The 16,561-nt window shown below is 36.7% G+C and overlaps 1 protein-coding gene and 1 pseudogene across 2 annotated transcripts in view; one reads left to right on the top strand and one right to left on the bottom strand.

Annotated features, from left to right (window-relative positions):
• The window catches only part of MXI1 (MAX interactor 1, dimerization protein), a 74,735-nt gene that overhangs the window by 34,867 nt on the left and 23,307 nt on the right, over window positions 1-16,561 (top strand). For both annotated transcript variants that reach the window (XM_045854143.1, XM_045854144.1), the window contains exon 3: window positions 551-580. In XM_045854143.1, the coding sequence (XP_045710099.1) occupies window positions 551-580 (30 nt within the window). The remainder of the gene's footprint in view (window positions 1-550; window positions 581-16,561) is intronic.
• On the bottom strand, window positions 13,249-14,983 carry LOC123829002 (annotated as a pseudogene).

Consider the following 16,561-nt stretch of genomic DNA (forward strand, 5'->3'; position numbering starts at 1 on the left):
CAAAATGTGAAATACTAGAAACAGGCAAAAGAACATGTGCTAATATTAATTTTAGTAAAAGAACAATGAAACTCCAGTTTCAGAATATTTACAGTTATTGCTGTAATTTTAGGACTATAAGATGCATTGGACCATAAGACACACCTAGGTTTTAGAGGAGGAAAATAGGAAAAAAAACTTTAAAGCAAAAAATGTGGTAAATTATTTAATAACCTGTGACCCCACTCCACTGCCATTCTTCCCCCACCCCCACCACAGCGAGCCAGGTGAGCTACATTTGGACTGTAAGATGCACCCCCATTTTCCTCCCAAATTTGGGCAGAAAGTGCATCTTTTATAGCCTGAAAAATATGGTAACTAAACACACTATATCTGGATGAACAGTCCTAATGAATGTAGACTATTCTTGATGAGTAATATTATAGAAGTCTGGTCATATATTGCATTGTTAAATAAATTCACTGAATGTGGTATAGCAGTAACTAAACTAATTCTCCTTTCTATAGCCCTGGCAACAAAACATGGCTAATGCTCTTTTTTTCCCTTTCAGGTCTACACACAATGAGCTGGAAAAGAATCGGTGAGTCATTAATGAAGTGCAGCTTTCATTTATGTTTAAAAAGAAAACTCAACATTTTACCTGTGAAAATAATGTAATAATGCATATGTAGTTATACTTTTCAAGAAATGCATAGCATATCATGATTCTGATATATATATATATATATATATATATATATATATATATGTAATTCTCTCAGAAAAATGACTTAAATAGTAAGCTTACACTATCCAAAGTGGAAATACATTTTTAACTTCATTTGAATTATGAGTTTATTGTGATAGGCTTATGGCTTAAATATGGCCTTGCCTAAAGGATTAGGTGTCTGTAGTATAGCCAATACATGTTATGACAAATTGTAGAACATTGAATTTCTCCTTCTTTACAGTTTGTTCACTTATTCATGCATTCAACAGATCTTGTATCAAGCATGAACTGTATGTCAGTGACAGGCAGGCGTAATACTTTACATAGGAAATGCAAGAATGTATAAGATAGTTTCTGTCCTTAAGGAACTTACAACTTCCTGGGGGAGAAAGACAATACTATGTAGTGTGGTGAGTATGGAAATGGAGAGGCAGAGGATGCTGCAAGATTATTTTGCACGGTCACCTGGTTCTTTTCTGAGGGAGTCTTGGAAGGCTCTACAGAGGATGGTGAGGAGACGCTGTATATTGAAGAGACTCTGAAAGGTTCAATATGAGCATAACAGATTGTAGCACGAGGCAAACCAGGCCAGAGATTGACAGCTATGCTGAAGAGTTTGGACTTAAAAAAAAAAAAGATTTTATTTATTTTGAGAGAAAAGGGACGAAAGGGAGGAAGAAAGGGAGAGAAACATTGATGTGAAAGAGAAACGTCAATCAGTTGCCTCTCATGCTTGTATGCTCTCGACTAGGGACATACCCACAGCCTAGCCATGTGCCCCAACCAGGGACTGAACCCACAACCCAGGCATGTGCCCCTCACTGGGAATCATACCGGTGACCTTTCGCTTTCCTGATGACACCCGACCAACTGAGCCACACCAGTCAGGGCAGGTTTGGACTTTTTTCTGAGAGCAGTAGGGGGCAGTTGAACGATTTTAATATGGGCTGTCATATGATCAGATTTGTGTTTTGGAAAGCAGTTTGGCTGCAGTGTGAAGAATTGGTTGATTGAGAGAAAGGATCTCGGAGACAAGAACACTCTTGGAGGCTATTGGAAGCCTCTGTGGTAGGAGATGATGGGGGCCATCGGAGATAGGAAAGTACACAGAACAAAGAGATAGTATGGAGTAAAATCAATATAAATTAGTGATTAGTTTGCTATGGAAGGTTAAGTATTAGGTGGTATTACTGTTTACTGAGAAAAGGAATGTAGAAAGAGGTAAGTTGAGGAGAGAAGATGAGGATTGTATAAATATTTTTTTTCTGATAGAGATTAAATTAATAACCAACAAACTGGAATTGCCTGCACCAGTCATTTTTGACAAAAAAAGGTCTCTGTGACTGTCAACTTTCTGCCCTCCCTTTTTTAAATAGAAGGGACCTTACAGATTGACTAGCCTAACTGCCTCACTGCAGATGAATTTGAATGTCAAATTCTCTTGAACAAACTTAGTATAGTCCTCCAGGCTGACTTAGTGGCTTTTAACCAGTTCATTTGTGCAATGTTCCGCTCGCATCTCTCTTTAAAAAGATTTTATTTCTTTATTTTTGGAGAGGGAAGAGAGGGAGATAGAGAGAGAGAGAGAGAGAAACATCAATGTGCAGTTGCTGGGGGTTATGGCCTGCAACCCAGGAATTTACCCTGGCTGGGAATCGAACCTGTGACACTTTGGTTCGCAAGCCCCTGCTCACATCTCTTACTCTAAAACTTAATCAGGTAATAGTATCTGTTCATATGCCTTTTTCTGTCAGATGACTACGAACGATTTCCTCAAAGGCAGGGGATTCTGTTTTGTTCAATTTTTTGTTTGTTTTGTTTTGTTCAGTTTTTCATCCTCAGTTCCTAGCATTTGGTGTATAGTAGATGATGGTTTCACTACTGAGTGGAGGATAAAAGTGGAGCAAAGTTCTGTGTTTTAGTCGAAGTTGTTTCCTACTTTGTGGCAAAGCATTTTGGCAGGAAACCTTTCATTTTAAAGAATCTCTTTTCTGCCTTATAGCTAGTTAAAACATGGCAAAAAGACCAAGAAATAATGACTCTGAGGATTCAACAAATAAATAAAACTTTACATTGAACTTTAAATTAGAGTGTATTTTGGGCCACACATTTTAAATATTGATAGACGTGGATTTTATAATTATTTCAGCCACCTGAATGTGGTCCTTGGGAGACCCTTATAGGAAACTTGACAAAAGGTTTTTTTAAAAAAAAACAACAAAAAAACACTGGAGTAAAGAGACTTCAGTAAACTGTTTGGAATGGAGCTCTTTAAATCTTGAGTAAAGTTTGTTTAATGCATTCTGCATATCAATTCTGATATACTCTATAAGTTGTTGAATCTAGTGTCTGTGGCACTGGTAGAACATGCATGGCTTTTATCTCCTGAACTGTACACAGTCTCCAGTGTCTCCAGTGGAGGCTTTTATTCTAATTTTATTTACTTATGTCTGAGACTTCCCAGTTCGTTTCCTACCTCACTTAAAGCATGGTTCCCTCATCATCTTCTGTCCTCTTCTGATAGTCCTAGATAGCCTTTATTTCTCAAATTATTTCTTCTCCCTTCTTTCTTTTATCACTCCCTCCTCCCTCTCTTTCTTGAGGCTTAATCGAATTAACCTTTGCAAGATGAATTTGTTTTTAAAAGGGCTATTTGTCAACATAAATAAATCTTATTTAGAATGTGTCAGAGACTGAGTGCCAACAAAGAATCCAATTGAATAACCCGTACTTCACTTCTGGGAGGTTACTGGCTTATGATCCACGAGAAAAAAAATACATATATATGTATGTAGATATAGGATAATTTAAGGGCGGGTGGGTTTCAGCCAAACTTGCAAGAAGTGAAACATAAAAAATACTTAAAAAATTTAAGCCTGTATTGTTATTATATTTTTAAGCCCCCTCATAGTTCTATTTAATAGTTCTTTGTTCCCAAGGTACCATTTTTATTTGACATTTTAAAGAAAATATGTTAACCTTGCTTTAGCATCCTTTAAAGTAAGTAGAATTTTGGTTTTACCCTTCCTTTTGAGTGTGAGCCTATGTGATGAAAGTAATTTACTATCAAAAGAACAATTTGGTCTTGTCTTCATTCTGAAAAATGTTTTCCTGAAGTAATTCATATTTGAAGTTTTGTCACTCTACATATATGTTGATGTTAGAAGTTTTTTTTGTTGTTGTTGCTTTCTTTTTTGCTCAGTTCTAAAATCTTTCATATAAAGCTGCTTTGAGTTAGTGTTTTCTACTGGGGCAATGAAGTGAGAGTTAGAGTGGATGACTTTAAACTGTTAGTTAATGACAAGAGTAATTCCAGATGGCTATCTTAAACAAAACTCCAAGACTGTTGAAGCCCGCCCTGGGTTTGTCCTTGAGGAGACAATAGGCAACAAATATTGAGGTTCATATTCCCAGATCTTAGAGATAAACCTGATGGTGGAGATTTGGGGTCTGGCAGGCCCAGGGCAATTTGTCTTGGCCCACAATCACCCTAAAATGCCTACAGCCCATTAGAGAGTTTTACATAGATTCAGGACTGATAAATTCAGGTTCTTTTTTGGATAGGTCCTGGGGGCCTTATTTCTGCCTAAAGTCCTGATAGTTACACTGAGCCTAGTTTAGATGGTTTAGAGCATTTGTTATTTGGGTACTTACCCTATATCCCTAGGCCTATAGCAGACTCAGGAGGTAGAGGAAAATGAACAAATCTTTGAGATTTAAGAATTAAGAATTTACATTAGCTTACCTTATGTGTTGGATCCTTTGCTAGAGTAGAAATCAGTACAGATTTTAGATTGCTTCATTGTTTTTTATTTTATTAAAATTACTGATGATGTTTTTAAAAGAAAACAACTTTAAGAGGACTTTAATGGTCAAGAACCTTAATGCTGATGACAGAAGAGGCCATTCAACCTTAATAGCTGCCATTCCATTGAAACAAAAGGCTCACCCTTATTGTAGTTTTGGCAAAGCTAGAAGGCCCAGTAGATGATAGTGGATTAACAGTGCCTTCTTAGGCAGAGAAGAAGTGCCTGAGTATTTTTCATAAAAGAAAAACATGTCCAATGAATGGTAGTAATTGCTATCTTCATGCTGAGACTTTCTCATACTTCTGAGGCATAGATGAAATAAGCATTTATGGAGTACTTACTCTGTTTCCCCACTATGCAATAATATTTTAATCATATAAAATAGGAACCCAGAAAGTGTAGGGCAAAGTATTATTAAAAACCAGCCATTTTGTGGAAGGGCAGATAAAGTGCTTCCCAGATAAGGTCAAGTTAAAGGAGTTCGTCATCACCAAATCCTTCCTATATGAACTGTTAAAGAAAAAGAAGATAAAAAATATGAATAGTAAGATGACAACAAACTCGCAGCTAACCTATTAACAGCTGAACCTAAAACAGAAACAAACTAAGCAAACAACTAGAACAGGAAGAGAATCACAGAAATGGAGATCACATAAGAGGGTTATCAGCAGGGGAGTAGGAGGGGAGAGAAGGGGAAAAGGTACAGAGAATAAGTAGTATAAATGGTAGGTAGAAAACAGACAGGGGGAACTTTTTAGTATAGGAGATGTAGAAACCAAAGAACTTATATGTATGACCCATGGACATGAACTAAAGGGGGAGATGCAGTTGAGAAAGGGATATGCAGAGCTGAAGGAAAAAAGGGGGGGAATGGGACAACTGTAATAGCATAATCAATAAAATATATATTAAAAAAAACAAACTAGCCATTTTGACCAGCATAGCTACAGTTTGAAACAAGACAATGGGAACACAAAACAGACCTATTCATAATCCTGTGGGATCATCAATATGATAGCTGTGTCTATTATCAGTCTTTTCCTTCCATAATGATTAATAAATATAGTGATTGGCATGATGGTAGATAAAATGAAGTGTAAGAGACTGACCACATCCTTTTCTTAAGGTTAATAAAGGTCATTATAGTTTGGTAATTATAGGTTTCATCTTTCAATACCAGGATCTAGCTAAGTTACCAGTGAATTCTAGAAAGGTGGCTAAAATTGGTTTCAAGCTGAAGGTTGAAACCCAGTTGTGGTCTGTGTAGTCATTTTGAAAAAGGAATAGAATAGAAAATATCAAAGTGTATTGCTTGAAGTAAAGTTAAATGTAGAACACATGATGTAAAACCCTGGTCATAGTCAAAAAGCCACTGCTCTGGAGAATCAAGGAAAATGTATGCTGAGCCATGAAGAAGAAACAGATTTTGAATCTAAGCAAAGAATAAGGAAAGGGGGCAGTCATGGAAAGCAGGAAGGTGGCGTCAGAAGCCATGTTTAGGAAGGCGTGAGAAGATCATTCTGAGATGCAGAACAGAGTCTATCAAATTAATAGTGGGAAATGAGGCTGGAAAGGTGGTTTAGAAATAAAGTGTGGAGTGTTATTGAATGTCAAGGAATTTTTATTTTCCTTTGTTGACAGTAGTGAGTTTTTGAGGCATTGGAAGCAGAAAGATAGGCCTGAACAAGGCATTTTCAAAAAAAGTACAAGGTCTCTCTAGAAAGTACCCAGCCATATACTATGAAAAATAGAGACATTTATTGAAGAAAATATAAGATATAAGAAACACTATACATAGGACAATGACACCTCAGTCTCCTTCAAAGTAGGCACCTTGGGACCTCTTCCCACAGTTCTCCCAGCATCTCTTCTCTGTTCAAATGACTCTGCAAAATCCTTTGTTGGACTCTCCATCAGCTGCCCTGCCATACGTGTATTTTCCTGAATCTCACCATCTGAAATCTTTTCCCTTTCAAAGGTGATTTTAGTTTTGGGAAAAGCCAGAAGTTGCAGGGCACCAAATCTGGACTGTAGGGGGACTGAATCAGCTGAGTGATTTGATGTTTCACCAGAAAAAACTGCACCAGACCTGATGCATGAATGGGCGCATTGTCACGATGAAACTGCCAATCACCAGTTGCCCATTGCCGTGGCCATTTCATTGTATGCGTCTCTCAACTGGTGAAGAACATTGAGGTAGAACTCCTTATTAAATGTTTGGCCTGGAGGGGTGTACTCATGATGCACGACACCTTCCCAATCAAAAAACACAATTAAGATGGTCTTGATCTTGCTGCAACTTTGCCATGCCTTCTTTGGGCCTGGAGAACCAGGTAACATCCATTGGGACAACTGGGCCTTCATTTCCAGATCATAGCTGTAGACCCATGATTCGTCTTTGGTTAGGTCTACTTGAGGAAATCTGGTTCATTGGTAGAGGTTTGAATCAAGTCATTATCAACTGCAGCACAATGTTCCTTCTGTTCTGGTAGCAGAAGCCGTGGAACAAATTTTGCCATGACATGTTTCATGCCTAGACCCTGTGTCAAAATCTTGGACACAGTAGTTTTTGGAATCTCCAGATTCCCCTAGAATCAGCTTCTAGTTCTCACACTGTCAGTTGCCAAACTTTGTTGACCACCGCCCATACACTTTCAGCATTCTTATGTTGTCTGCTTGTTGCAGGCCTAACAGAACATGGATCACTTTCAACAGAATCTCAACCATCTTTGAAGTTTTTGTGCTATACTTTTATTTGTGTTACACGCATTGCATCATCCCCAAAAGCCTTCTGAACCATTCAAATAGTTTCCACGGAGGAATCTTCAAACTTAATGCAACCTTTGATGCAGATTTGTTGCTCTACTCAGTCACTTTGAATGCGAAGGGCCATACAGTACACATGCTCACTCAATGACGTCTGCCACCCTCACTGACTAGTATAGTGAAGTCATCATTGTTCACACATGTGCATTCCAGCCCACTCTTCTTGGCTGCCAGATTACATCGTCATGCAAACTGTTATTATATTAACAGTGGCTTTACTTTTTCTGGACAGAACTTGTACAGTCTAGCTATAGAAGCAGAGATTCTAGTTTGGATATTATTGAAGTAGCCCATGTGGTAGAAGGATATAAGAATCAGCAGTCAGGTGATGGGAATGGGAACAGAAAGGAAGAGAGAGGACTAAGAAACCATATAAAGAAGGAACGTGGTTCTCCATCAACGGCTACTATTTATTCATCCTCATGTTTCATCTTCACATAGCAGCAACAGTGATCTTCTCAAAGGATATATTATATCCTGTCATTTTTGTTTATAATCTTCCACTGGCTTCCCATTGCAATTAGCTAAAATCTGTGGTCTACAAAGTTTTGTCCCTCATCTCCTTTGGCCCAGCTGGCACTGCTTTCTTTCCCCACACTCCCTCAAACACACCATGTTCATTTTCATCTTGGGCTTCTGCACTTGTTCTTTCTTTTGCTTAGAAAGTCCCTGCTGTAACTCACCTTCACTATTTAGTTCTCAGGTCATCTCTTTAGAGTATAGTGGTTGCCCTCCAGTCCTTCTTCTATCCCGTTGTCTTTTCTATCACCGTCTCATTTATTTCTGAATTATTTGTTTGAATTATCTGACTTCTTTCACTAGACTGTAAGTTTCAGGAGGGCGGGGATTTTGTCTTATTTACCCTTAGCATATAGCAGTCATTTAGTAAATGTTCATTGAGTGACAAACTGATTCTGTGTACTATTGAGTATATTTATAACCAATAATGTATGTTATTGAATTATAATGACAAGTGAAAAATGACAAATATATAAAATACTCTTGAGTGTAACAGACATTATAATAAAATAACTTCATATGATATAAATGGAAAATTTAATGGATTCTTAAAATGTAAATTACATGAAAAAACTTGGTAAGTGGGAACATCTTAAAGGATTTTTACTATGCAGAACTTATTCCTGCTTATAAAAAAAGTCAGTAACCTTTTTAAAGAGGCTAATTGATTTTTTCAGTTGATTAGGATATTATGTAGTTAGTATAAAGACAGGTGGTTTTGTAAAGGGGAATAGTTTACCTGATGGAGTTTATGCTCCACTTGTGAAGTCTTTATTCTTTTCTCATTGCATAAGTTGAAAATGGTAAGCATTTTATGAGGTGAAGATTTGGAGACTAGAATATCAAAATAATTTCAATTTTTTTTGGTGTTAGAATTTTTAATGTATTAGTTATACTTATTCCAATGGTTTGGACATGATAATGAATATAATATTTTTTTCTAGATTATCTACATGTCCCCAGTTGACATGGAAATTTTAACAAAGTGATTGTTTTAGTCTGCCTTATCTTATAACAATGCATCAGAGTAAATCTTTGTGACCATAGGTAAGGCAGTGGTTTCTTAGTACATCATCACCTGACTATTTATGATTCCTTGGCAGGAGGAACATATCTTAACTGGTGTTAGCTGTATATTTTGGGTGCTTATATGACATTTATTTAAAAAGAACATACACTTTTATATACAGTTTGCACATTCTAGAAAAAAATGTACATTTGTTTTATTAGGAGGGAAAAACAGTGCAAGAGTGGTTTGGCAAAACTTGTATTAAAAACAAGTTATGAGGTTAAACCTTTAATGTAGGTTTGATAATGTCTAACTGTAGCTGGATCAACAGCCCATAGTGTTGGATTGAATCTGATAATTATGGAAAGTTTAATCAAATGCTTTTATTAGCCTTAGTTTATTACTAAGATACAAATCTCAATATGAAAATGCCTTATAGTAACTTCCTTGGCCTGGTAAATGACATTTATGAAAAACCCGCAGCTAACATCATGTTCAGTGGTAAAAGACTGAATGCTTTTCCCTAAGATCAGGCACAAAACAAGGATGCCTCCTCTCATGATTTCTCCTCAATGTTGTACTGGAGGTTGTAGCCAGGGCAGTTAGGCAAGAGGAAGAAATGAAAGGCATCCAGATTTGAAGGGAATAAGTAAAACTGTTTCTGTTTGCAGATACCAGTCTTGTGTATAGAAAATCCTAGGAATGCACAACAAACTATTAGAATTTATATACGAACTTAGCAAAGTTGCAGGGTTCAGGACTGACACAAAAACAGTTGTGTTTCTATATACCGGTAATGAACAATCTGAAAATGAATTTCAGAATATAGTTCTTTACAATAGCATCCAAAAGAATAAAAATACATAGGAATAAATTTAACCAAGGAGGTGAAAGATTTGTGTATTGAAAATTGTAAAACACTTTAAAGAAATTAAAGAAGACATCTTTGTTTATGGATTGGAAGCGTTAATATTGTTAAGATGGCAGTACTCCCCATATCGATGTACAGATTCAGTGCAAGCCAAATCAAAACCCCAGCTTCCCATTTTAGCAGCAATTGATACTTGATCCTAATGTTTATATGAAAATGCAAGGTCCCCAAAATAGCCCAAACAATCTTGAAAAGAACAAAGTTGGAATACTCATACTTCCCAATTTCAAAGCTTACTACAAAGCTTTGTAATCAAAACAGAGTGAATATTGGCCTAAGAATAGACTTATATAAATCAATGGAATAGAATCCAGAGATACTCCCTCATATTTAAGGTCAACTAATTTTTGGCAAAGTGCTATGACATGCAATGTATTTTCAACAAATGGTGCTGATACAACTAGATGTCTACATACAGAATAATGAAGTTGGATCCCTAAGACAACCCAATATAAAAACAGACAAAGGATTTGAATAGATGTTTTTCCAAAGAAAATATACAAAAGTCCAGTAAGCACATGAAAAGATGCTCAACATCAGTAGTCATTAGGAAAATGCAAATCAGAACTACAAGATATCACTTAATACTGACTAAAATGGCTAACTAGTGTTGCTCACCAACTTTGTGGTCATCCGTTTATCATAGCAGCCACCATTGATTGGAGGAAAGGCCCTGAAAAGTCCACTAACCTTATAATTTGGCCCTTAAAAAGTTCTGATGTCATCATCATCTGATGGCACTGCACAAATGACTCAACTTTTTACAATTACTTAATACACGTAATTAATCAAAGATAAGTTTACGGTATACTATATGGTACTGCTACCTAATGTAGTTTACTTGATAATGAGGAAAGATTGAGCTCTGTGTATAAAAAGGGTATATAGTTAAAGGTTTTTAAGAGCCTTTAAGGTATAATGAAATCTAACAATTAAGACCATATATTGAACAAATGTGGTAATTGTACCAGTTTTTCTTAAGATACAATAAAATACAGCTTGATTGTATTTGTTAGATCTTGAACAACAAAATTTAGAAGTGTAATTGTGTAGGGATGGGGAAACAGCATTGTCCAGAGACCAGGAAATAACTGCTGATCTGGTTTGGCAAATAACTACTGATTTGGCAAATAAAATTAATGGTTACTTTCCTTTTTTTAGTCTAAAGATGGAAAACTGACACTTATTTTTAATTTATGTAAAAATCTTAAAGAAAAAAAAATTCTTTGTACTTTTTGAACAGTGTAAGTCCAGTTATAGTATTGAGTTTTCAAGTGTAAGTATAAAACACTAAAAAAGTAACTAAACATTAGGAAGTACAGGACACTTCTTTAGAAGAATTTGACTATTTATGAAGCTATAGAACTAGATAAATATAGAAATTAACATTACTAAACAGTATGCAGAGTACTATTATTTGTTAGAGAGACATGTAATTGGTGCATTAATTTTTGTATGCAAGTCAGTGAATATTTTAACTGTATTTTTATATGGGTAGGAATTCTGAAAATTGTAAACTAACAATTAGAGAGACAGTTTAGTTTAGTTTGTCTAACTAGTTTAGTTAGACAAACTAAAAATAGCTGTTAGAGTACAGAAATAGGCACCTGTTAGCATTAGAATTGAATGTTATATGAGATAGAGATGAAATAATGGGTGGGTTTTGCAGATAAAATTGATGGTTAATAGAAGAAGCATAGCCAGGATAAAATTACACATCTAAAACGCAGCCTATGCAATGAAGTCATTGCAGTAGTGTCTAGATAGATTCACAGTCTCTATATTGACCTTTGTCAGAAATAGCTCATTAAGGCTAAGCTTTCCACTTCCTGACCCAGGCTGCAAGGTGACAGAGGCTGACTCAGACAAGGACTGCATTCTAGAAACCAAGTGTTCTCAGAAGTTCAGCTAGCTATCCAGTTCCTAAAGTTTAAATCAATTCTACAGCTGATACATGGGAAGAGATGAGATCATTAGTCTTAAAAATAACCCAGAAATATTATAACTTGACACTCAGATTCTAAAATTATGTCTGGAATAAACAAATAAGTCAGACTTCAAAATATTGTAGTGAAGATATAGTAGCTTTTTATCCAAGTAATTGCAAAGTATATGTCTCAGTGCAGCTATAACTTGCCTAAGAAAATACTTCTTCTCAAACTATGAATTTGTAATTTAAAAAAGGAATAATTTAATAGATTTTCTTGATCATTTTGTATGATACTGTATATAAAATTTATTTTGAGGACTGTGCTTGATACATAAAACTGACTATACCTTTTATACTGGTGCTCACAGGAGCAAAATTCTACTAAACTTTAAGACAATATGATATTTTATTAAATTCCTTTGCTGCATATAGTAGTTACTGCAGTATAAATGTTCTGATAAACATTGGTTTAATAGTAAATTCAATTCAAACACTTTTTCTTAAACTAACATCTTCATCTTAAGAAATTTCTGTTTTGGTATAAATTTTGGCAATTCAGGAATGCCAAGAGGTATATCAGTCAGAAATCTTTTTATTAACTGATTGACTTCTTCAGTGTCTTACATTTATTTATCTTTTAAAAATGAAGAGATTCAGATCCTTTCAATATATTTTACCTTTGCAGAGAAGAAGATAATATCTTGAACTTTTTATATTTTCCTGTATTCTAGTAGATACTGCCATTCGAAAGTCCTATGGGTGTTACTAGTGAAAAACCACAGGTCTAAAAAGGAGGATTCAGTAATAAGAATAGAATTTCCTAATATGGTTACCTGCTAACCAGTTCCTAAAGACATATTTACTTAGAAAATAATTAATTTAGCCCTGGGACAAATGTGTAACATATTGCTTATATTCATATCTTCTAAATCAAGAAAAGTTGAAACTTAATGAACTCATAATTAAATTGACTTTTGTTGTTATTTTGGGAAAAGCAAATGGAGAAAGGTAGTTTTAATACTATACATGGCTTGGGAGCTAAATTGTCAAAAAGATACCTGAAATCCAACACAGATGACTTCTTTGAGGATATGTAATACATTGATGTGAGAAGTGTACCAGAAATCAGAAGATAATTTTTCTTTTCATCTCTGCTACTGGTAGACTGTGGGTGTCAAATAAGTTATTTCAATTCTGGGGGCCTTGCTTTCCTCTGCTATCAAAGAAGGAGACCTAGATGACCTCTGAATTCCTTCCCTACATGAAAAGTTTTATAGTTCTGTGAATTTTTTTTTTAAATAGTACAAAATTAGGGCTTTTTATTCAGACAGGAGAATAAAGCTCAGCGAAATGGGAGAGTTATACTGTCTCCATGACAACAGAAAGTCTCATAAATGTAAAGTCCTGGCTTCTGTCAGGCAACTCTTCTGGTTCAAGAAAAACACTTTTAACTTGAGAGCAAAACCAGGCAGCCTGGCGACAGAGTGGAAGGGTGGCTGGGTGTACAGTGTCTGGTCAGTGTTGGAAGTGCCTGGTGAGCATGTCCAGCAGCTCCTGCTTCCTCATCCTGCCCTTCAGCCCATACACCTTGCAGGCTTCCTTCAGCATGGGCACAGTGAGCTTATCCAGCACGTCCTTGCTGGCATGGGCCTTCAGTTCCTCTTTGGGCCTTCAGAACCTTCATCATCTTATTTTTGCTTGAGAACTTTCTCCTCAGGATTGTAATGTGGTAGGTACACAGGTTCCTTAAGCTCATCCATGAGGTAACCCAGTCTTTTATCCAGTGCTTCAACCTTGGGCAATGTCAGATCTACCGCTTGTTCGGGCTCTGTCAAATTCAAAGCCAAGGCCTCTAGGTTCCTGAAGTGCTGCCGCAGCACCGGGTTCTCAGAGCTGTCACTTCTATATTTAAAGCAGAGCTTCTGAACAATAGCCTTCATCTTGTCTCCCTGCTCTGGGTTTGCCATGACTTTTTTAGTAAAGGGCACCTTCCATTTATCATCAGCATAAGGTAAGAAGACGAGCTGAAAGCCTGGGGAAAGCCACCTGAATTTTCTGATCATCCAGTTCCTTTTCCTCTGGCATCAAAGCCACAGAATAAGAGCGGGCATTCTGGCAAAGGGTGTATCTGCACATTACCATGACCTCCTTCTCCAGACACTTCATGAGTAGAACTCGGAACAAGGTTGAGCTCACATTACCCATGGACTCCTGAGGGTACACCGAACAGGGAGGGTCTCAGGTAATGGTGTTTCTTCAGCATTTTCAAGGACTTGAAACTGATGAGAACCAAACCTGGTTCATCAGACTGTTTTAGCTATTTCATTCCTCTCTCTCTAGTACAATCTGATGACTCAGATCTGAGATCTCTTGGTGGCTTCTAGGCAGAAGCAAACCACCTGTATTTACATTAAATGTCCACGGCCTGGTTTTCACTGGTTCATTTGTTTCCCCATAAAGCCTGATTGGAGAAGGTTTGAGAGCTTTCTGGACCATATTTTAATGCTGACAGTGAGCATTATCTTTGTTGAGCTTAAACTTGAACCTGCTGAGTGCTCACTTTCTGATGTCCTTGGCACAACCCTTCCTCGACCATCTAGCTTGCTTGATTCCTAAAAGTGAACCCCTTGGTCCTCATCTTCTGCTATGCTGAAGATATCTTTAAAATAAGGATATGTCAAAGCCCCTGTGTTTTTTCAGTGCAAAAGTCAAGGAAGATACCTGAGTTATGGAAATCCCTGGCCCTGCTGGCTTTGGCATTGTCATTGCCATCTGTGTTGGTGAGCAGCATGGTACTGTATGGCTCATCTTGAACCCACAGCACTCCATGTAGTCACATCCATAGCCAGTCAGGTCTTGGGAATGTTTTTTTCCCCTGCTGCCCCTTAAACTGGGCAAGCTTTAGCATTTGTTTAACTCCTGGATTATTCAGCTCCTATGCGATGTAAATATTTTTGAAACTCACTGAGGTTTTGTCCTTCTTGGTACCATAGAACACCACAGCCAAGAGCTCTTGATCATTGCTTGTGATCTTGCTGGTGTACATACTCTGGATACACTGGATGCTCATGTCAAATTGAGCCAATTCACCTTCACTCTGAGATTTAAATACTGCCCTAGAATCATCAACCAAAAAAAAAATTAAACTATCTCTTGCTGAATATTTATATTCTCCCTCTGCTTCAAGGACCTTCTCTTGTTCTTCCTCATTGTCCTTGTTTTTGTTGTTGTAAGAGTCCCACCCTGACATGTTGGCTATTGCTTGCTCAAGCACAGGGAAGAGATCCTGAATGTTTTAAGTTCCATAATTGTAGGCATATTAGAAACTTTATTATTCTGTTGTCTCCAAAGCATTTTCCTTGATATAAATACACACATACACATGTATATATGTAACAGCCCCCAACCCCCAGAAACACGAAATGAGAGAGCAGCTGGAAAAAATGAGCTTAGAACCTTATCTCATTAAAACTTTGAAACTTTGTAAAATTCATAAGTAATATTATAACACATGGCACTATAGCTACAATGATAAAAGATTATTTTACAATGAGTAATTATTTTATAGTGATAAATAGTAAATACTTGTATAAAGCTAGAATTCTCCCTGAGAAGCATAGACCTAAGGAAATGTAACAAGTAAACATCATTGTGCTAAATCCTGGTCACATTTTTTTTTCTATTCTTTGACAAGTTTGTATTTGCTCAGGCTCCAGAAATCCAGTCTTGTGGTGGCTGTTTTGTGATACTGCTGTATCGAATTAGTCATTTTAATAGGTGCCAGTGATCACTAGATGAAGGTGTGTCATACCAGGAGGGAGAAGCACACTGATGTTACACAAAATTCCAAGGAAGGATGACTTAGCTTATTTAAAATGTTGGTCTATAAACAATCTGAAGAGAAAGCTGCAGGTCAGCATATTGGAGTTTTTCTTCCTCACTATTTGGGCAATCAAAGTAGCTTTCCACCTGGGCTGGTGTGGCTGAGTGGGTTGGGTGTCATCATGCAAACTGAAGGGTTGTGGGTTTGATTCCAGATAGGGCTCCTTTTAGGGGCATGCGAGAGGCAACTGATTGATATTTCTCTCCCCTTTTCTCTCCCTCCATTTGGCACTCCCTAAAAATAAATAAATAAAATCTTTTTTTAAAAAGTAGCTTTTCAATAATATCCTCACTCTCTTGATAGTTTGCAATTCCATCTCTAATTTTAGGACATCTCCACTGTTTACTTTTTTTCTCCTCCAAGTTGCTAAGGGTTGCTGGAAATCAGCTATGCTGACTGGGTCAACTTGAAATTTATGCTGTCTTTAATTGCAACCTCCTTATGGATCAGCCATTTTACTTACTGTTTTCCTATATTGTTTATCATGGTAACTATTCAAACTTTTTAAAAAATCCCTTCAGCAGAGTGGGAGGTAAAGCACAAAGCTAGGCATTATCCGTATCACACTGTAGTTTTAGGGTAGGACTTTAGTTTTCTAAAATTAGGTGGTAGAATTAAATGATCTTTAAGATCTCTTCTAGTCTGGAAAACATTCTGAGATTTTAAGTACTGAATCCTACTTTTTATTTTTCAGAACTAGTTTTTGAACCAAGGGCGGCTAGAACCCATATCTTTCGACTCCTGGTCTAACAGTATTTCCCTATATGTTGTTGTGACTCCTATTTCCTCTTTTGCTGAAAATATGAACTTGGTTCGAACTTCTTTATCTTCCCCTATATTTTCTGCCTTTATGCTTTTGGCTCAAATTCCTTGACTCTTTTTCTCCCCACTCTCCTCTTGAACTTCCAGTGCACATAGAAGCATGAGCAAGAATAACAAAAGTGT

The sequence above is a fragment of the Phyllostomus hastatus genome, unplaced genomic scaffold (assembly GCF_019186645.2).
Source record: "Phyllostomus hastatus isolate PE091 unplaced genomic scaffold, TTU_PhHast_1.1 phas_scaffold_1066, whole genome shotgun sequence".
NCBI classification, from domain to species: Eukaryota; Metazoa; Chordata; class Mammalia; order Chiroptera; family Phyllostomidae; genus Phyllostomus; species Phyllostomus hastatus.